This window comes from Setaria italica, chromosome IX, assembly GCF_000263155.2.
Source record: "Setaria italica strain Yugu1 chromosome IX, Setaria_italica_v2.0, whole genome shotgun sequence".
NCBI lineage: Eukaryota > Viridiplantae > Streptophyta > Magnoliopsida > Poales > Poaceae > Setaria > Setaria italica.
Window position 1 is genome coordinate 20378816 of NC_028458.1, and position 21527 is coordinate 20400342.

General features: G+C 45.9%; 1 protein-coding gene across 1 annotated transcript; it reads left to right on the top strand.

The window, feature by feature from the left end:
• Window positions 1-1142: 1142 nt before the first annotated feature.
• On the top strand, window positions 1143-2967 carry LOC101783240 (GDSL esterase/lipase At1g28600). The gene is made up of 4 exons (XM_004986530.2): window positions 1143-1414; window positions 1490-1705; window positions 1934-2079; window positions 2189-2967. The coding sequence occupies exons 1-4, from the start codon at window positions 1162-1164 to the stop codon at window positions 2687-2689; spliced, it is 1116 nt and encodes a 371-aa protein (XP_004986587.2). The 5' UTR covers window positions 1143-1161; the 3' UTR covers window positions 2690-2967.
• The last annotated feature ends 18560 nt before the right edge of the window (window positions 2968-21527 follow it).

The window sequence follows — 21527 nt, forward strand, 5'->3', positions numbered from 1 at the left end:
AAGTTCCCATCGGACGTTCGAGCGCTAGCAACACCCTTTAATCAATTGAAAGAAACCTTAGATTCATTCTTTCAGTCTCGTTTTCAACTCTCAACAAAAAAGATATACTACCACAATAGATAAAGATAAAACATGTTCTTTAAACCTAACATGGTTCCACATGCAAATACATAAGGGGATTAAATGCGATTATAGACTAATCAATACTAGCTGGCTTTTCTTTATATTTAATCACAGATGGCACAATTTAATTGGAGGTGCCCTGCCCACCTACTCATGGGATATTGGCATGTTCGCTTCAGCTTATTCAGCCGGCTTATCAGCTACCAAATAATGTTTCCCTCTCACAACAAATCAGCTGTTTTAGCTTTTCAGCTGGCTTATAAGCTGAAGCGAACAGGCCCATATGTTGTCGGTTGTCGCACATGATCAATTTCTTAATTGTTTGATTAATCTACCTCATGTTTGGCCCTCAGATTAATTATAGTTTCATGGGGCATCTTGTTTTCGCGTCAGATTCCATTATAGAGGGTGGATTAGGTGCTTAGTTTGATTAGTTGTACTTGCGTTTCATGCCGGGTTACATACAGTTTTCTAGTACTTGATATGGTTTCCAACCACAACACAGTAGGATTACTTATTAGAACAATGAAGATCGAGGGCCAAGGCCTTCATTATATTTTTTTCGTTCTTTGCAAAAAGAGAATGCATCTCTTCTTTCAAGAAATTAAGCATATAGTATCAGTGCTTTCTTTTTTAAAAAAAGTTGCGGCTTGAGCAGAGACGGATGACACGTCCTTTTTCTAAAAAAAAGTTCAACAAAACACAATTTCTTTAATTCACAGACATCGTGGATACCATCTTCTTTTTCTTTACTTTACTGCAAATCCTCAAATTTTCACGGACTGCCCCTTTGCCAGAGGAGCAATAAACTCCGGGATCTTCCGCCATGTGAACAGCTGTTGTTCCATCATCTTTTCTTTTCTTTTCTTTTATTTACTGCAAACTCTTCGAGATCCTCATTGATAAACCAAAAGCTACTACAACATGCTACCTCCAGTAAAGAAATCACCCAAATCGGTCACCAGGGCACTACAAATAACGTTGCAAACTCTCAAGACCTCCAAGAAGGTATCCATGGCGCAGCTTTCACGTCTCCTCATGGGGCTTCCACTACTGCTCGCCCTTCTCGTCGCAGCAGAAGCCGCTGCCGACCCGGCCACCGGCGGCAGCCTCAGCCTGGCGCGCTACACCCGCGTCTTCGCATTCGGCAACTCGCTCACAGACACTGGGAATGCCGCCATCTTCCCGGCCACGGCGAAGGGTCCATCCACCCGGCCGCCGTACGGGCAGACCTACTTCGGTCATCCCAGCGGCAGGGCCTCCGACGGCCGACTCATCATCGACTTCCTCGGTACCAAACTTTCAATTCCACCGTTTTTCACGTGCAAATGCATGCAAGGCTCAAGCCAATCCGTGATGCACGCAGTAGAAGAACTGGAGGTGCCACTGCCGACGCCGTACCTCGCCGGCAGGACGGCTGCTGACTTTCTTGATGGCGCGAACTTTGCGCTGGGCGGTGCGACGGCGCTCGACCCGGCGTTCTTGGCGAGCCGAGGGATAACGTCGGTCGTGCCAATTTCTCTCGGCAATGAGACAAGCTGGTTTGTGAATGTTCTGCAGCTACTAAACTCCTCAGGCTACGGTAAAAATATGATCGGGCAGCATTCTATTTTTTTTCTTTCCTTTCCTTTTTATAAACAAGATGAGGGGCTTATTTAACTCAGATCTCGTGGCACCTAAACTAGTACGTGGATTCTGCATCCGTATAAGATGTGGAAGTTGACCTTCTGAATGGACATGCAATCAAGCCACACATCATCGGCGTCATCATATCCTGTCGACTGTTTTAATTTGTTTAATCATGTAGCAGATCAACGCAAGATCACGGCGAGGTCGCTCTTCTTCGTCGGTGAGATCGGAGTCAACGACTACTTCCTCGCCCTCATGAGCAAGTCCGCCGATGTCGCGGAGAGCCTCGTGCCACACATCATCGGCACCATCCGCTCAGCCCTGACTGTAACTACTATACACCCACGAGCTCATCGACACCCTGTCGATCACATGTCTGGATAGTGGCGTCCAACGTTTCTGGCGGGATTTTCTCTTACCCTTTCGATCTTCATAGGCCATGATCGGCGCCGGAGCGAGGACGGTGGTCGTCACGGGGATGCTACCGCTCGGTTGCGAGCCCAAGCTGCTCGCCATGTTCCCAGGTGGCCCCGGCGACTACGACCCCGTGTCCGGTTGCGACGCCCGGTTCAACAGGATCGCAGTCCAGCACAACCGCGCGCTCAAGCGCATGCTCTGGGAGCTCCGGCTCCGCCACCCCCGCAGGTCCTTCCTCTACGCCGACGTGTACCGCTCCGTCGCTAGAGCCGTCGCATCGCCGGCGAGGTACGGTTTCGGGAGCAAGCCGCTGGCCGCATGCTGTGGGGGCGGCGGCGGGCCGTACAACTTCAACTACACGGCGTTCTGCGGCACCCCGAAGTCGACGACGTGCGCCGACCCGTCCGAGTACATCTCGTGGGATGGGATCCACCTCACCGAGGCAGCCCACGAGTTCATCGCACACGCCATGCTAGGGGAAGTGCTGTCCGTGGTGGAGACAGGATCCCGACAAGCCTGAGGACGGAAGGCTAACATACGTACAACGCATCAGGATCACAGCTTGTTCAATTGATACATTAAAATACATAATTTCGTGGCAAATATAGAGCGGTAATGTAAACAGGGTTAAGGACAGCATCAAAACGTTGGGATCATATATTTTGCTCTGCGTTAGCACTGAGACGTTTAGTTCCCTTGACATTTGTTTTGTAGCTTTATCCTTCTCAATCTCCCGTAGAGTCTTCAAGATCTCGTCAGTCACCTCATCGATATTATCCATCATTAAACTATGATAATGAATAGTGGATAATTCGTTTTGCTTTGCTAAAAAAATTAATTATACTATACATAAAACAACCTCTTAATCACAATAAACAAGTTAAAAGGAGTAACATTAGTAGTACTATATCTATAGTACTATATCTAGATATACCATGAGCCCACAAAGCTTGAGAAAAAACCTGAAAACATCTCCTAGGATTGTTTTTTATCTTCTTTATTATGAGTTTGATCAAAGCTTGTTACTTGCTCAATCTAAGCATAATATATATGGAGATGATTTGAGCAATTCGATCTTACAAGATTCAGCAAACCTCAGCAGCCATAATATATGTTGAAGGGATCCTGACACCCTAAGAGGGGGGATGTCGGTGTTTAGACCCGGTAACCTACCAAGGGGCTGCTCGAGGTAGTGTTTTAGCTGGTAGGGCTCGCTAAGATCAGGAACTCGAAGGTAAATGTAGGCACACGATTTAGACAGGTTCGGACCGCTGAATTGCGTAATACCCTATGTCCTGTGTATTGGTTGGATTGAATTGCTTTAGAGGGGGTCCCTGCCTCGCCTTGTATATTCAAGGGTGGGGTTACAGGTCAGTTGGTTACAAGAATACTAGTCGGATACGACTAGAAGAAGCCTACCCTATTACAACGAGTACTTTCCTAATCCTCGATCAATTCTTATATTTCCATGTAGACTATATCGTCTTGCGCCATGGTCTCAATGTCAGATATGTCTCGGTGTCCAGCCTCATATTTGGGTCCGTCCAAATCTTTTGGTGGACCCATAGATGTATGTACGACAAGCTCCCGAGTAGTTTTTAGTCAAATGTAGTAGTTTCGAGTACTTTTGTACACTTCACCGACTAGTTTTGGTGCTCTTCGAGTACTTCATCTGGCTGAATCTTCAAAGGTACCTAAAAACTGTCATGCGGCTAGAATGTGCGCCTCATTTAACTTAGTCTTGTATCCTTCAACTTTGTTTTTTATATGGAAGTGCAACGAAAGTTTCACTCCATATGGAGTAGCCCCCGAGCCTTAGGTTGAATCGAAAAACCAGGCTGAGGAACAATCTGTAATTTGCATCACTTGCCCCTTAAAACCCGAAGAAAAAACTTTTTGTCAATGGACACATGGCAATAGCTCCCGAGCCTTTAGCCGACTAGTTTGGTGGGTATAAGGTTCAAACTTAGTCAACGTGACCATCTTTTGGAATATCCATATCTTTTTTCCGAAATAAAAGAAACCACCAATCAGTTTTCCTGAATTTTGGGAATTCTTTGAATCGAAGACCATTCACTTGTGCAAACTGTGCCACTGTTATAAATAACGGAGGAAGTTATCCCTTCTGTTTTACCCTTGCCATTCACCTTTCCAACTTTCACACTGTAGCCCTAGCGCTGCCACCACTGTTCGATCTCCGAACGCTAGTGCCGCCACCCCCACCATGTAGCCCCAAGCGTATGCGACTAAAGACGCTCGTGACACTAAGGATGAGGAGGAAGACCGCTGCATCCAAGCTCGCTGAGGACAAGAATAAGAAAAAGAGATCCGGCAAGGGGAAAGATCCTCAGTTGCCAGCGCCTAAGTACAGCAAGACCAATCAGACGGCGCCGCCCAACGTCGTGTGCGCCTGGAAAGAGTCGAAGGCAACCGAGGGTGACATCAAGGCTCTTGTCACCGCAAAGCTGTTGCAAGAGCAGTGCTATATTCAGTGGAGATCCGCTTTTGGGAATGCCTACCCATTGGAATCATATCCAAATGAGACGGTAATCTTTCTACACTTCATTGAGTGAGGCCTTGGATTGCCCACCTGTGATTTCTTCCGAGGTCTTCTTGATTACTACAAGTTGGAGTTAGTGCATCTAAATCCTAATGAAATTCTGGAAGTTTTTCCGTGTGAAGCCACAACCCTCGAGGAAACAAACGCTGTTGGTTGTAGGCGCCAGAATTTAGATGTGGGAGACAGTAAGCAGCCTGTATTTGAATTATGAGTTGATAGACTCCAATGCTGGGTGAAAGGAAAAATGGTGCTACATTGGCAACCATGATCCAAAATACCCAAACTGACAGGACACCACCCCTCTTGGAACAACCGGTGGCTTGATGAACTGAAACATGGAGATTGCCTCCAACTACCTGAATTTATGGATAAAATTGCCTAGTTGAAACAAGAGGGGCTCACTATAATTGGAGTAGCCTTTAGCTTTATGAAGCGCCGAATGCAGCCTTTGTAGCAGCGATGCCACTATGGCTATGAATACACCGGTCTCAACGACCCATCCAGATTTTCTCCTGATGAAATCAGCACAGATGAGATCATGGTTAGCCTCAAACGGATGTTCAAGAACATGGCGGGATCCCCATTATTGTGCGGGAATTCAATGCCTCACACCCGCCAAAGCCTATAAGTACTCATGACTGTGGCTCCTAAGTACTTAATTTGAAAGTACTAGTCAACTAACTTGTCTCATTTTGCAGGAAGATGTTGATTTGTACTTCTCCGTTCCTCCTCCTCCTGGATCTAAAGATGTCTGTGCAGCTGCTCCTCGCTTGTTTACATGGGAAGTCATGAGAGGCGATGACCAGGAGGAGGAGGTAGTCGAGTCCTCCAGCGGCACTAGTTCTAATGTCGCAGATCGATATGAAGTTAAGGTCCGAACATCTGCTAAGGTCAGATCTTCCCCCGTGGTAAAGAAACACTCAGCCACAGATGAACTTGAAGTCGCGATCCCTCCACCACGAAAGAAGAAACGGGCTGCCCTTGCAAAGCGGGTCATGAAGAAATCCAACACTGTGGATGATGTGCCTCCCAAGGTTTACCTATGAGGAAAGACAAGATCCTAGGTATCATGTACTCCCAAAGGATATTTCCAATGTCACCACCGTGTCTACTCAGGATGACACTGGTGGTTTGCAGATACTCGAGCTAGCGATGGAAACTGAGAAGGCAGCTGCCTTGGCTGCTCAGGACAAGTCGCCGATCACCAAGGAGGTGATCAATGTTGAAGATGATACAGAGTCTGTTGTTAGCAATGACAACTCCTCTAGAGATGCGGTGAACCCTGCTGGCGCAGAGATGAGGTCAGCAGCGGGGGTGGTAACTAAGGCTGTCGAAGATCAGGCTGCAACTTCTCAGGCTACTCCAAAGGCAACTTATACTAAGCAAGCATAGTTTCAAAACAATTAAAGAATAAGCATCAAGATTAATATCATCATCATGTTCCATCTTTACTCAGTGCAGAATAGCGATCAAGCAGTCCCAAACCGTGAGAGGCAGACGAATCGATTCAAATTTATTAACCATACATGGCAAACCTAATCTCACGACATCCGCGCACCATGAAGGGTTGCTTCATTTGTCAGCCGTCCCCATCGATCCCTTAGGCACGTGTCAGGGTGTGGCGTCCCGCCCCCCTGGGGCCGGGCCCGCTTACACCTAGCAGCTCTCTAGAATATCAAGAATTCCCTCACAGACCAACACAAGTCTTTTCTGCGCACTTTGTCCTCACTCGTGCGCACCCGGGAAGAGCTTCCCGGTTGGTCACCCATCCCGAAATTGCTCCGGGCCAAGCACGCTTAACCCCGGAGTTCTTTGAGGATGAGCTTCCGGAAAACAAGTTGCAACTTTTTGGTACGAGTATTCTATCAATACTATTAAGCCTTGGGCCAGTATGACACATACTCACCCCCTTAGAAGACCGACGCCCTCGTCGGTCAACCCCAAGCCAGGAACGTCCCCTCTTGGCCACGTCCGTGTGTCCAGTACCAGCGCATGTGCCATGCTGTGTGACCACTCTGGGCCCACACCAGCCATGCACACCATGCCTGCGCAACTGCGACCGCACGCGCCCGTGAAACCGCGAGAGTCGGCTCTGATACCAACTGTGGCGTCCCGCCCCCTGGGGCCGGGCCCGCTTACACCTAGCAGCTCTCTAGAATATCAAGAATTCCCTCACAGACCAACACAAGTCTTTTCTGCGCACTTTGTCCTCACTCGTGCCACTCGTGCGCACCCGGGAAGAGCTTCCCGGTCGGTCACCCATCCCGAAATTGCTCCGGGCCAAGCACGCTTAACCCCGGAGTTCTTTGAGGATGAGCTTCCGGAAAAGAAGTTGCAACTTGTTGGTACGAGTATTCTATCAATACTATTAAGCCTTGGGCCAGTATGTCACACAGGGCCAACTGCCTTTGGCATGCAATGCTTCATAATCCCGGCCTCTGCCGTACTATGACCGTACTTGCACCCACATGATGCACCATGGGAACGACATTCCAAGGACAGCTAGGGGAGTATGCCATGTCCTAGTTCAATTAGGTACTAGGCTTCCCCATCCCATACTAGGTATGAGATTAGTACTTTTAAACACTTAATCACGAACGCCGACACATTTCAACCTTAGTCCAATTTCATTTAGATAGACGGGGCAATCCACCGACCACCAAAACAGTTCCCAAGGCCCTGCCCCGCCCGTCATCCTTATGGTTGTAACATAAGTAAACAAACAACTCCTATAACTTGCGAGTGACAGGAAATCACTCGACTTTTACGTGTCCTATTAAGTATTGCATCAACACAACTTATCATCCTAGTGTTCAGATCAAAAGGGTACTAAGTTCATGCATCTAAGGTACCATTCAACTCCTATAAACGTAAATGCACAATCATAAGCATCAACATATTGCATAATTTAAAAATAGGGAAGCATGCACCGGGGCTTGCCTGGAATCCACACTAGGTTAGTGTTTGTTAGACGACACTCGCTTGGCGAGCATCTCCCATCTCAGCACTTGCTTAGTCCTTCCATCTTCGGGATAGCTCCACCATACACCGTCTTTCGGTTCGGTTCCATCATTACATCCTTTACATGGTTTATCTAGCGTATCTAAATGAGATGCAAGATGCAAGAGCATGAATACGAAGAACAGTAAAAAGAGCTGCATCACACAAAAGCATTCGGGACACGCACAAGGTTACACCACAAGATATAAGCACTTAGAGAGCAAGTTATTTAACTAATTATCAATCAAGTCTCCATAGATATAGCAAGCATAACAAGCATGGCACACTAGTTAACTCAAGTCAAGCTATTGCAAGCATTTAACAATCAAGAGTTAATTAAGCCTAGCATCATACAAGAACTAGGGTGATGGTGCTTATCAACATGGCATACATAAGTGCATCACACAACCAACAAGTTGAGGTGATCAAAGTATATTACATTTATTTTTAAACAATTCATACACAAGCAAGTCACATACCAACATCACTAAGGTTCTAGCAAGCTATGCAACAAGGTTATTTTGTAGCAACATCCACACATGAACATTTATTAGTTGAGTGCTTGATCAACATTATATAACACATTTATATGATTCTCAGGTAGATAAATTTAACTCTAACAGTGATATGAGCTAACTAACAAACACACAAGGCAACGTCAAGTTAAAGCTAATAACTTAAGCACATTCACAGAATCTGGACAACAGCACAGTAGTCACTTGTTCGAGCTATAACTAGGGATATAAGCATCCAACAAAGGTGACCCTAGACTTTCTGTAAAGTTAACGAAATTATCTAAAACTTTTTTTATTCACACCAAAAGCTGATTCAACAAATAAGAAGGTGAAGACACACCAAAGAGCAGATCTGTACAAACAGGGACAAAAAACTAACACGAACTTCATAGATGCATATCTGGAGTTCTAGACCTCCAACAACCATGATTCTTAACTTGGTATAAACCTTATTAAGTTATTTATAACTTTTTTATTGTCATCTTAAGATGATTCAACAGTTAACAAGACTATACTACACCAAGAAGCAAATCTGTCCAAGCGTGGACAGATTCTGACATTAAACTTTAGACAGCCATAAGTTGAGTTCTAGCTTTCACAACAAGGTGGTTCTAGACTTTTTAGAAACCTTAACAACCCATGCACAACTTTGTTATAAACACCACAAGCTAAAACCAAAGTGAACCAGGTCAAACATCACAAAGAAGACATCTCTGTTCAGATTAGGACAGATTATGTTGTTCTACTTCACAAGCTCATAACTAGGGATTTATACCACCAAAAGGGGTGATCTTTAACAATTTGAAAGGCTCATGAAAAACCCTACACTTATTATATTATCTCCATGACATGATTCAAATCTTAGCTAAGTCAAAAAACACAATCATTCAGACCTATACATAGAGCATGCAAAACCTAACAATGAACTTGTAAAATCTATAGCGCCTAAACCATCAGGCTTATGGTCATGAAAGTTTAACACAAGCTATATTATGAAGTTACCTACAGCTTTTGTATTCACCACATTTATATAAAACATCATTTGCATCATGAAAATATTGCCACAACAGAAACTACTCTAGCAGCCATTTCAGCACATATGCAACAAGGTTCTTCATTTAGTCCTTTATCAAGGTGACACATGCATAAGTTAAACACATAGCACACAAATACTTGAACATAGTTAATTAGCATTAGTTTTAGATAATATGGAACACCCTAAATACCTTAAGAAAGGTGAAGAACTTTATAAGCAGTTGTTATATTAACATGAGAGCATACATATGAGTCATATTCAAAGCTTAACTCCTACTTATCATAACTTAGCATCATATGTACCCCTCAAAAATAACTATTAAAAGCTTCACATGACCTAACTATATGCATCTACTAGAAAACTTTCATCATCCAATTATATAGTAAGCATACATATTAATTATAGGTGATGTGGAACATCTCATTGGGAGCTGAGATTTTTATGGATGATAGATGTTATCAAAACATGGCTATTGTATAAATCACACATGCTCAGGTTTTATAATTTAATTGCTATGAAAAAGACAAATTGCTATAGCAAGAAAACATGTAAAAGCAAGATAAATCTAAATATCATTATTTTCTATAAACATATAGCCATTTTATATGTTATTATGGTAGAACAACATCATACAAAGGTAGTGGAACCACATTTCCCATTTTTACACCTACATTAAAGTTATAACTTATTTAAAACCATTTATGAAGTAATAAACAAGTTAACTCAATAACTCAGTCATACATGCACCAATCAGTATGAAATTTTTACCACAGCACAAGATAACCACATATAGCCTACCATAAAAAGTTCACAATGATTGGAGCACCACAACTTTAGATATGAAAATGATAAGCACAGCAAGCTAGAATTTGCCTATTTATCAAGATTAAATCAAAACATGTTAAAAACAGTACACAACTAACATTTTTAATATTTTTATTAGCTATAGGGTGTCATAACAAGACCAACACAACTGGAATCACAAGTTTTGGACTTCTATAACTCAAGATGTGCATCTAACAACTTAAAAGGATTTCTAAAAGCACTCTGAAAGAATAAAAAAACATCAGAAACTTTCTACTAAAACATATCATATTATGACTCTAATGTGTAAACCTACTCACAAGGATTCCAAAACATTCTCATTTGCTATTTTATGATTGTTATACAATTTACTATGAATTTTTAAAGTTTCAGCCTTTTTAGATCTAGAAAATAAAGAAAAACCGAGACAAACTTTCACTCTAGCCCCCAGGTCTACGGGTTAATTGCGCAAAAGTCCCTGAAACTTCCCCATAACCCCCTACACTTCCTTCTTCTTCTCCAATGAAGCCCCCCACGCACCAACGGTACACAACATAGGCACGCACGCACGGGAACAGGCACGGCCGACCATGGACTTGGGGCCGAAGGTGGGGGAAAGAGAAGGGGCGGCTTGGGGAGGGAGAGGGGCGGTGCACGGGGCCAAGGAAGCTCACCAGAAGGGCCTGGTTACGAGGAGGAGCGGCACAACAGGAACTTCCAGGAGGTAGCGGATGGGGGTGGGGGAGCTCGCCGTGGGGAGGGTCGTCCAGCGAGGGAGGACGGCCGGGAAGTAGCAAAATGGAAGCGCGACATCGAGAGGATGCTCTAGCTGCGAGGAATCAAGCCGAGACTCGACCATGGTGACGGATTTGGGCAGCGAAGTTTGGGGAAAACTTGGAGCTTGTACTGGCAATGGTGGTTTGGGAAGGGGAAGTAGTTCTGGAGGGGCTAGCGCTGCTTATAAGGCGAGAGGGGACGGATAGGAACGACACGGCGACGCTGGGCGGCTATTGGTGACAAGGGCGAGCGTCGGGCATGGCGGCCCCGTGGTGGCACTTCTGTCCGTGTGGCACCCATACCGTGCAGGCGGAGCACTGCCCAACCAGGCGCGAGGAGTGGTGTAGGAGGGAGGGGGAGCATGTGGGAGATGCTTAGGGGACCTATGGGTGGAGAGGGGCCTGCTGGCATGGCTGGAGGTGCCCAATGGCCATCCTCGGTGTCTGTGCCGGCCAAGGGGAGCCGTGCAGGTGGCTGGACAAAGGTTGAAGACGACTGACGTGTGGGCCCACGGAGAAATAAAACATGCCAACTTTGACCCTTAAACGACCTAGCTATTGATGTCTAAAAATTCTCTAAAAATACTCGTTGGAAAGATAAATCACCAAGAATCTAATGCAACAAGAATCAACTCAAAAGGTTTTATAGTTTGAGCACAATCGTCAAAACAAAACAGCTAAAATTCAACTTTAAATGAATTTTTAACCCAAGAAAACATCTCTGAAAAATTTGGTAAAAATATTGTAAAATCACTAAATGGTGTCTAGTATTTGAATAAAATATTTGTGAGCACAGTTGTATGGAATTAATTGGGGTCCTTCAAAAATTCGATTTTCCACCGATAAATAACAAAATTCGGAGCACTTAACAATGCATGGCCAAAACACTCATGTATGCACAAATGATGCTTATAAAGGCCAACGATGCACAAAAAGATGTTCATGATGCTTAAATATGCATGATGATGCTCGTGATGCGTGTCATGATGAAGGTGTCGTGTATAACATGTGTTTTCACACCAAGTTCGAACTACGCGGTTTGATTTCCAAAAGTGAAGGTTCGGGAACAAGGTATATGCTATGACTTTTATAAAGATCAACAAGGAAAAGCTTGACGAAGTTGGAGAGAGGATGGTAGGACCTTTGGTGAAACGTCAGTCAAAGCTATTTTGGAATTGGATTTGAAACTTGACCGATCGTCTACTCGATTTTGGAACATCCTCTGCTCAAAATCAGAAGAAGTGTTGTGAGTAGAAGGTGTTCAACTTGAAAAGTTATACCACTTTTATATTGGCCAAAATTTAAGTTCTTCTTTAAAAATTATTTTTATTTGCTTCACAAGTTATTCTCAACAGGAGGGAGTTTTTAAAACTTGGTTCGAAAACTGAGGTATTTTTGGACCTTAACTCTCAGTAAATTGGAGTTAGCTTTGATTTGCTTCTTAATCACCCTATTGATTATTTTATTTAGGTTCTTAATTACTCGGGCTGTCACAGCCGGACATGTGTTTCGTGGCGCCGATGGCACTTCCCACTCCACATGCCTACATTTCGAGGGCTTTCCTGCTATTTTGTGGGATACTTTGAGGTGGTTTGGGTACCAGTCACCGCCTCTTTACGCGGGACGTGAGTACCAAGAGCACGGAGTGCAGCGGTGCAACGTGCAAGTGGTTGTACCTCCACCCCCTGTACAGCCTAAGTGGCCCCAGCTCGAGGTCTCGACCTACGGTCATACCCTTGAGGACACTTGGGAGTGAGCTGCCTTGCAGGCTCTCACTCAGTTTTGCCGGCTACATCCGTTTGAGGTCCTCTTGGACCCAATCGGTTTGTTCCCCGCCAGGGATCGTATGGACCCGGCTTGGCTTGACCGCGTCAATAACATGGAAGTGTTGGTAGCCTCACACTCACTGGTCACCGTCTCTACCACGACAAGGTGCATGTCAGCTTTGTACCGACTAGTCGAACTTCAAGGACGGATGGCTGTCTTGGCACGGATCGCCGTAGACACCCAGGAGCATTTCAACACCGTCAAGAGAGACTTGGTGGAAAAGTCATATTAGCTTATCCAAAGGGGCATACAGGTCTCCGACATGCAGACCAAGATTACCCAGCTAGAGGAAAGGGCGGCTGATATGGAGCAAGACATGATGCAGCTTGCTGAAGAGAAATTGGAGGTTGAGATGGAGCTCGCGGTTGCTAAGGCACACTTGGCCGAGCACCATGCCGAGCTCGATGCTATCCATGCTTTGGAAATGCAGCTGGATGAGCAAATGGCCCCGGAGGAGGAGGAAGACCCTGAGGAGGTAGAGGGAGTCTCGAGTATGGACATTGAAGATGGCGACGCCCCTTCTCCAACACATAGTGTTTCCTCAGTAGGCAACCTAGATGACTTATAGGTCGAAGGCTGTAGGAAGTTAATCTTTTGTTGAACTCCTCAGCAACCTATAATTTTGGATAGTGGTGTAATAGGTCAGCCTTGAGTTGAGTACTTCTTCTGTGTTAAAGGGCCAGTAATGAAATGATCTTGGTAAAATCAGTTCCTTTTTCCCCCTTGCTCTTGAATCCACTTTTGACCCTTGTGGGACACGCCTTGAATACCAAAGTTGTGCGTGAAGTTTGCGCTGTGACCGCACGCCAGGTTTCCGTTCTTTGGGTCTGTCCAAAAACTTGGCCGACCCCGGGTCACAAGGTCGGATGCGCCCAACCCCTCGTGGCAGGTCTCCGCCTTGCCCGACCCCTTTTTACAAGGCTCCACTTCGCCCGACCCGGGCACTAAGGGTCAGACATAGCGGGACCCACCGGATAAGGTTTTGACTCGCTCGAGGATGCGTGCGAACCAGCCGATGAGAACACGGATCTTGTGGGCCCTACCGAGCGTGGATCAGAATACCTTCCCATTCGGTTAGCAAGAGTAAAACGACAGTGCAGAAATGAGCTAGTTACAAACTAAGATGGAAAAAAGAGATGTGCACCTCCTTAATAAAAGATATGTTGTTGTGTTGGACTATCGGCAAGAGTCGCATTTAAGGATTTAGCACATAAGTCCCCGCATGATTGAAATACTTCTGGGATTATGTAACTAATGGAACACTGACTCTTGCAGATGGCGCACCGCACCCGTTCCGACTCTGTTCCCAGTGGCAGTGAGCAGAGGCAGGACCTTCCCCCGCCTCCGCCCCCGCCTTCACTGGAGGCGATCTTGGCGGCTCAAACTGAGCTGCTGAGACACATTGCACAAGGGCAACAGCAGCAGCCCCATGGAGGAAGGGCTCATAAGCAACCACATGGTGCTCGCTATGAGGATTTCTTGGGAACGAAGCCCCCTCTGTTCCAGAAGACACAAGACCCGCTTGATGCAGACGCGTGGATTTGTGCCATCGAGTCCAAGTTCTCCCTCCTCACCACCCATTGCTCGGAGGAGAACAAGGCTCAGTTCGCCACGAAGCAACTGCGTGGTTCTACCCTCCTATGGTGGGATCACTACCACGCCATGCAGCCGGCCGACCATGTCGTCAGCTGGGAAGAGTTTAAGACAGCGTTCAGGGGCCATCATATCCCTGAAGGTCTCCTGGAGCGAAAGCTCAATGAGTTCCTGGCCCTTACCCAGGGAAGTCGTGATGTCCTGCACTATGCGCAGGCTTTCAATGATCTGTGCCGATATGCTGGATATCATGCGAACACAAATGAGAATAAGCGGGACAGGTTCCGCAGAGGATTAAGCCTGGAGCTCCGGGAAAGATTGAACCCGATAAGGGTGAATACCTACAATGAGTTGGTCAACTTGGCCATCTCACAAGAGGACTGCATGAAGGCTCTGGCAGCCGAGAAGAAGAGCAAGGCTCCAATGTCGATGCCCAGCCCACCTGCACAGAGATTCATAATGGTTCCCCCACAGGCACCCAGCCGACCCCAGCAGTCGGGAAGATGGGTTGCCCGACCCCCACCAGCGGCAGACCTTCCTTTTCCGGGATTTCAACCTCAGGCACCACAGCCGACCCTACCGCGGCCGCCGCGTCCTGCCAATGGTAACCGCTGCTTCACTTGCAGCAATGTGGGGCATTTTACCAAGGACTGCCGCAGAAATCAGAATCAGCACCCAGGGCAGAGCAACGCGATGCTCAATAAATGGGAAGAAGCCCAAGATGCAAGTTCGCCAAGGTCGGCTGAACTTCACCAACGCAGCAGAGCTTCCCGAAGGTGCACCGATAATGATGGGTACCTTTCTTATCCACAGTCATTCAGCTTTGATTTTGTTTGACTCAGGAGCATCACATAGTTTTATTGGAGGAAAAACTAGTGACAAATATGGGTTAAAGGAATGCCAAACAAAAATGTCTTTTAGGATCTCCACCCCGGGTGGGGTAATCACATCAGATAGGATGAGTGTCAATGTGCCTATCCAGCTAGGCCGAACCCTTTTTAAGGAGAATCTTGTTATCCTCGATCTAGAGGGGATTGATGTCATCCTAGGAGTGGATTGGATGACTAGGCACCAGGTTGTGCTAGATATCCCAGCCCGAGCTATCCATGTCAACTCACCCCACCAAGGCCACCTGTTGTCCAACTACCTCGCCAAGAAGATAATTCTTGTGTGTATTCCGCAGTTGAGACCCAACTGGAGGACATCCCTGTAGTCTATGAGTACCCCGACGTGTTTCCCGATGACTTGCCAGGCATGCCGCCCGACAGAGATGTGGAGTTTTCCATAGAGTTGATCCCCGGCACAGCCCCTATCTCCAAAAGACCTTATCGGATGCCACCCGCCGAGTTCGCTGAGTTAAAAATCCAACTTCATGAGTTGTTGGAGAAAGGCTTTATCTAACCCAGTACTTCACCCTGGGGTTGCCCAGCCCTATTTGTGAAGAAGAAGGATGAAAGTCTACGCATGTGTGTGGACTACCGACCCCTCAATGCGGTGACTATCAAGAACAAGTATCCCCTTCCCAGCATTGATATTTTGTTTGATCAGTTAGCTAGAGCTAGAGTGTTCTCCAAGATTGATCTTCGCTCCGGCTATCACCAAATCAAGATCCGACCCTGTGACATCCCCAAAACTGCCTTCTCCACAAGATATGGACTCTACGTGTACCTGGTTATGTCTTTTGGACTCACTAATGCACCCGCTTACTTCATGTACCTCATGAATTCGGTGTTCATTCCCGAGTTGGACAAGTTCGTCGTGGTGTTCATTGATGATATTCTAGTGTACTCGAAGAATGAAGAAGAACATGCCGAGCATCTTTATGTGGTTCTTCAGCGTTTGAGGGATCATCAACTTTATACCAAGTTCTCCAAGTGTGAGTTCTGGTTAGAGAGTGTCAAATTCTTGGGGCACACGGTCTCTCGGAATGGCATAGCAGTTGACCCCAGCAAGGTACAGGAGGTCATGGACTAGAAGCCACCCACTTCAGTTCATCAGATTAGGAGTTTTCTCAGTTTAGCAGGCTACTACCGTCGTTTCATCCCAGATTTCTCAAAGATAGCTAAGCCGATGATTGAGCTACTGAAGAAGGAAGTCAAGTTTGTGTGGAGCAACAAATGTGAAGAAGCCTTCCACACCTTGAAACAATTGTTGACTTCTGCCCCAATTTTAGCTCAACCCGACTCTTCTAGGCTGTTTGAAGTGTATTGTGACGCCTCTGGCACTGGACTTGGGTGTGTTCTTATGCAACACAATCGAGTCATTGCCTATGCCTCACGGGCGTTACGACCTCATGAGCTAAACTACCCAACCCATGATCTTGAGCTTGCAGCAGTGATTCATGCCTTAAAGATATGGAGACACTATCTGATGGGCACCCACTGCAACATCTACACCGATCACAAGAGCCTCAAGTACATATTTACTCAAGTCAATCTCAACATGCGACAAAGAAGATGGTTGGAGTTGATCAAGGATTACAATTTGGAAGTACATTATCACCCCGGTAGAGCCAACGTGGTGGCAGATTCTCTTAGCCTCAAGACCCATTGCAATTGCTTGTCGGCAACCCACTTCACAGAGTTCGTGTGCCATGAGATGGGAAAACTTCGTTTGGAGATCATTTCCCATGGAACCCTCGGTCATGTTTCTCTTGAATCTACTTTGGAAGCCCGAATTGGGTCGGCACAGTTAGAGGATGAGGAGTTAAAGCTAACCAAAAGGAAGGTTGCACAAAAGGATGAGGGGTACAAGCACTTCCGACAGGATGAAAAAGGGAGAGTGTACTATGAGAACCGACTTATTATTCCATCTGACACAGATCTCAAGAAGCAAATCCTAGATGAAGCCCATCTCTCCAAATTCTCAATCCATCCGGGCAGCAATAAGATGTATCATGATCTCCGTCGAACTTTTTGGTGGAGTGAAATGAAGCCAGAAATTGCACGCTATGTCTCGGAATGTGACACGTGTCAGCGTGTCAAGGCCAGCCATTTGAAGGTAGCAGGTACCTTGCAACCGCTACCTCTTCCATCATGGAAATGGGAAGACCTCAGCATGGATTTCATTGTTGGATTGCCCCTTACATCTCAGCGGCATGATTCCATTTCGGATCATTGATGTCATGATTGGCTTCTTCATGATGTCCTGCAACGACGTTTAGCTTCCGTTCATTTATTTCTGTTATTTGAAAACTCTGCAAACCTTGCTTGAATTTCGAACTTGAGGTTGTAATAATTTGATGCACTTGTTTATTTGAGATGGACTGTTGTAATCTCTGTAACCACTCACCTTCGTGCGAGTCTTGCTTTCTCGATCCTGAGTTTAGTGGTTTATCGGATGAAATCCGATGGACGACCAAGTTGATTTGTTTAAAGTACATGATCGCGTGTTAAGCGGCTTAAGTGTGCTTTATCCATGTTAATTTGGGTGGTTTCGCCACAGCTGGTTCCAGAGCTTGAAAGCAGGATAGAGAAAACAATAGATCCTAAACACCTTTTCTAAATAAAACTTGCAAGAAATTTAATCCCGTACGGTCATTAAGGATGAACTTAGTGCGAGAAGCCCTAGAGGAATTTTGGGTTATTTAAGGTGGCTATTAGCTATTGGTTATTGTACTGACTCCCAGTACTTTCGCTCACGTGTATCATAGGTGTGCAGAGTTCCGCATTGCGAGTATGCGAGGGGTGATAGGAATTCTATTCCAAAGAACCTATCATCGCAGTTGTTTTCGCCCATGTTTATTATACGTGCGCAAGGATCCGTATGTAAAGCATGCAAACGGTGGTATGGTTAGATTCCAATGAGCCTATCATCACGGTTGTTCACCCATGTCTATGATACGTGCGCATGATTCCGCATCATGAGTATGCGAAGGGTTATATGGTTCTATTCGAAGGGACCTATTTCCACGGTTGTTGCGTTGTCCATGCAGCGTTAAACGCATGAGTGCCATTTCTATAGTGAACGGTAACAAATGGGGATGCTTGCATGAGTGCTAGCATGAAAGGTTCAAGTTATATGGTGTTTTTCTGCAGTTACACTAACCGCGTTTACGTAGGAAACGATATTAGAAACTCGACTAGTTATTATAGGGAGAGACGAAATTGTTGCTTACCACTGGCACTAACCACATAAGTCCAAAACTTTTTAGCAACTATTTCAGTTGAGAGGATGATGTAGGTCATGCATGCATCATGAAATAAAATCCATGAAACCAAAAAAAGCTAAATCGATCTCGCTCATGTGCTTAAGTTTATCCCGCGTTAACGATTTTCTAGCCGTCCCTTTTCAGCAATGATCACCTTGTAAAAATCTTTTGGGTTGTTTTCATGTGTTATCTCCAAAAGCTTTATATAATAAATTTGTGTAAAAAAACCTTTAATTAAGATGCTGGTAAAATTTGGTAAATATTGCCCAAAAGAATTGTAAGTATGATGTTGTAACTCCTTGTTGTTGAAAAACACAGTTTGTGCACCTGTTGAAGTTTTACTTTTTCGACTACCTTAAGAACAATTTCTGCTAGTCACTGCTTAAGCAAAGTTGTGAAGCACTGAATGGAGAACATTGTGGTAAACTTTCGGCTTATTTGAATGTCTGGTTTGACAGTTATGCTCAAATTGCTGCTATACTGTCTCTCAAATCACAGCATGTACCACCTGTTAAAAACCTAAGCATATCAACCTGTTAGGATCTGTTTTCACTCAACCTCTGAATACCAAACTTGCTACCAACTTTCTGAAGAATATTCTGGTAAAATTTTAGAATTTTTGGATGAATACTTGTTGAGTTATGAGCTTTTCTCTAACCTAACAGAATCTGTTGCTCGTTTTCAAGTTTTTAATCCATGTCTCACTTATCGATCTTTGGTTCCAGATGGCTGCTCCTGGGCATGTGGTTTTCGGCACGGATGGCACCTTCCACTCCACATGCCTACACTTTGAGGGCTTTCCCGCTATCATGTGGGATACCTTGAGGTGGTTTGGGTACTAGTCGCCGCCCATTTATGCGGGACATGAGTACCAGGAGCACGGGGTTCAAAGGTGCAGCGTATGCGTGATTGTACCCCCACCCCTGGAGCAGCCACAGTGGCCACCAATCAAGATTTTGGCCTATGGACATACACTTGAGGACACATGGGAGTCTGCTGCCCTGCAAGCACTAACTCAATTCTGCAGGCTACACCCTTTTGAGATTTTCTTGGATCCGATTGGCTTGTTCCCCGCTAGGGACAAGCAGGATGTGGATTGGATTGACAGGATGAATAACTTGGAGGTGTTGGCTGCCATAAACCCACAGTGCACGATCTTCACCTCAGCCCGGTGCATGAATACGCTATTCTGACTGGTCAAGCTACAGGGTAGAGCTATGGCTACCTTGGCTAGGTTGGCTGTGGATACCCAGGAGACTCTTACCACCACCAAGAGAGACCTGGTGGACCAGTCGCTTGAGCTCATTCAGAGGGGCATACGGATTTCTGACATGGAGACACGGATCATCAAGCTGAAGGGGGAGGTAGCAGATATGGAAGCATGACATGCAGGTACTCGCAGAGCAGAAGTTGGATGTTGAGATGGAGTTAGTTGTTGCCAACGCGCACTTGGACGAGCACCATGCCGAGTTAAATGCGATCCACGTGCTTGAGCAGCAGGGGGAGAATGAGCCGATGGAGGAGGAGGAGGAGGAGGAAGACCCCAAGGAGATCGAGGATGTCTCAAGTATGGACTTTGACGGCGTTCAGTCTCAGCCCCAAGTTGGTGACGCTCCTTCTCCGACGCACAGCGCTGCCTCCGTGGGCAACCTAGATGACTTTTAGATGTTTGTTGTTTTGAGTCGGTCTTTTTGTTTACTCCTCGGCAACCTATATTTTGGATGGTGATGTAATAGGTTAGCCTCGAGTTGAGTACCACTCTAGTATCAAAGAAACTTGTCGCAAGCCCGGACTTGCTTTGTCATGAAGTAATTGCAATGTTCGAAATCTTGGTAGATTTCAGTCACTGTTTTGATATCACTTTTACTTCCACTTCTGTCCACTTTTAAGATGAGTTTTGAATACCAAAATTGTGTGAAAATTTGTGTTCTAATTGCTCGTAAAATTTCAACTCCTTTGGATCTGCTAAACTCACATTAGAACCAAATTTCCACCACCCAGCTTGCTGAAAAACAGCCTGCATAGCAATGCGCTAACCTCATTTTTTGACCACGGTACTTTTCAGTTCGGTTAGCAAGCATGAAACAAAAGTCGCTGAGTTCGGAGTGATCTAACCGCTGACCAAGGATGGGAAGAAGAGATATGCACCTATTCAATAAAAGATGAGAAACCATGTGCATAACAAAGAAGAGATATGCACCTACTTAATAAAGGATCTTATTGTTGTCTTTCTCACTATTGATAAGATGGATGCTTATGATTCAGCACATAATTTTTACTTGTGATTAAGCAAGCTTTCAGATTATGTGACTAATGGGAAAGTACACTCTTGCAGATGGTGCGCAGCAGTTGTTCAGGATCGCTCCCAATTGGTGGCAGGGATAACCAAGCACCACCTCCACCACCGCCCCTTCCGCCATCGCTCACAGACGTTATGGCTGCGCAAACTGAGCTCTTACGACACCTGGTCCAAGGGCAACAGCAGCAAAAGCAGCAGCCCCGGGGAGGATGAGGTCCCCCGCAGCCCCAGGTTGCTCGTTATGAGGATTTCCTGGGCACACAACCCCCGACCATCCACAAGTCGGAGGACCCGCTAGACGCAGATGCTTGGATTCACACGATTGAGTCCAAATTTGAGATCCTCACCACTCCATGCCCGGATCTGAACAAGGCTCGGTTCGCAGCCCAGCAGCTGTGTGGTTCTGCCCGACTCTGGTGGGACCACTACCATGCCATGCTGTCGGCTGACCACGTCGTCAGCTGGGACAATTTCAAGACCGCTTTCAGGGGCCACCATATCCCTAAGGGCCTATTAGAGCGTAAGCTCAATGAGTTCCTGGCTCTTACCCAGGGAAGCCGTGACATCTTGCATTACGCGCAGGCCTTCAACGACCTGTGTCGCTACGCCGGCTATCACGTGGATTCGGATGAAAAGAAGAGAGATCGGTTCCGCAGAGGCTTGAGCCTTGAGCTGAAGGAAAGGCTGAACCCCATCAAAGTGGACTCCTACAACGAGCTGGTAAACCTGACAATTTCTTAGGAAGGTTGTATGAAGGCCCTCAAGGCCGACATGAAGCGGAAGGCACCAATGTTATCA

Coding starts and splice junctions, on each gene's coding strand:
- LOC101783240 (XM_004986530.2), top strand. CDS start 1,162: ATGGGGCTTCCACTACTGCTCGCCCTTCTCGTCGCAGCAGAAGCCGCT. Junction 1,706..1,933: donor ACTAAACTCCTCAGGCTACG/GTAAAAATATGA, acceptor ATCATGTAGCAG/ATCAACGCAAGATCACGGCG. Junction 2,080..2,188: donor CCATCCGCTCAGCCCTGACT/GTAACTACTATA, acceptor CGATCTTCATAG/GCCATGATCGGCGCCGGAGC.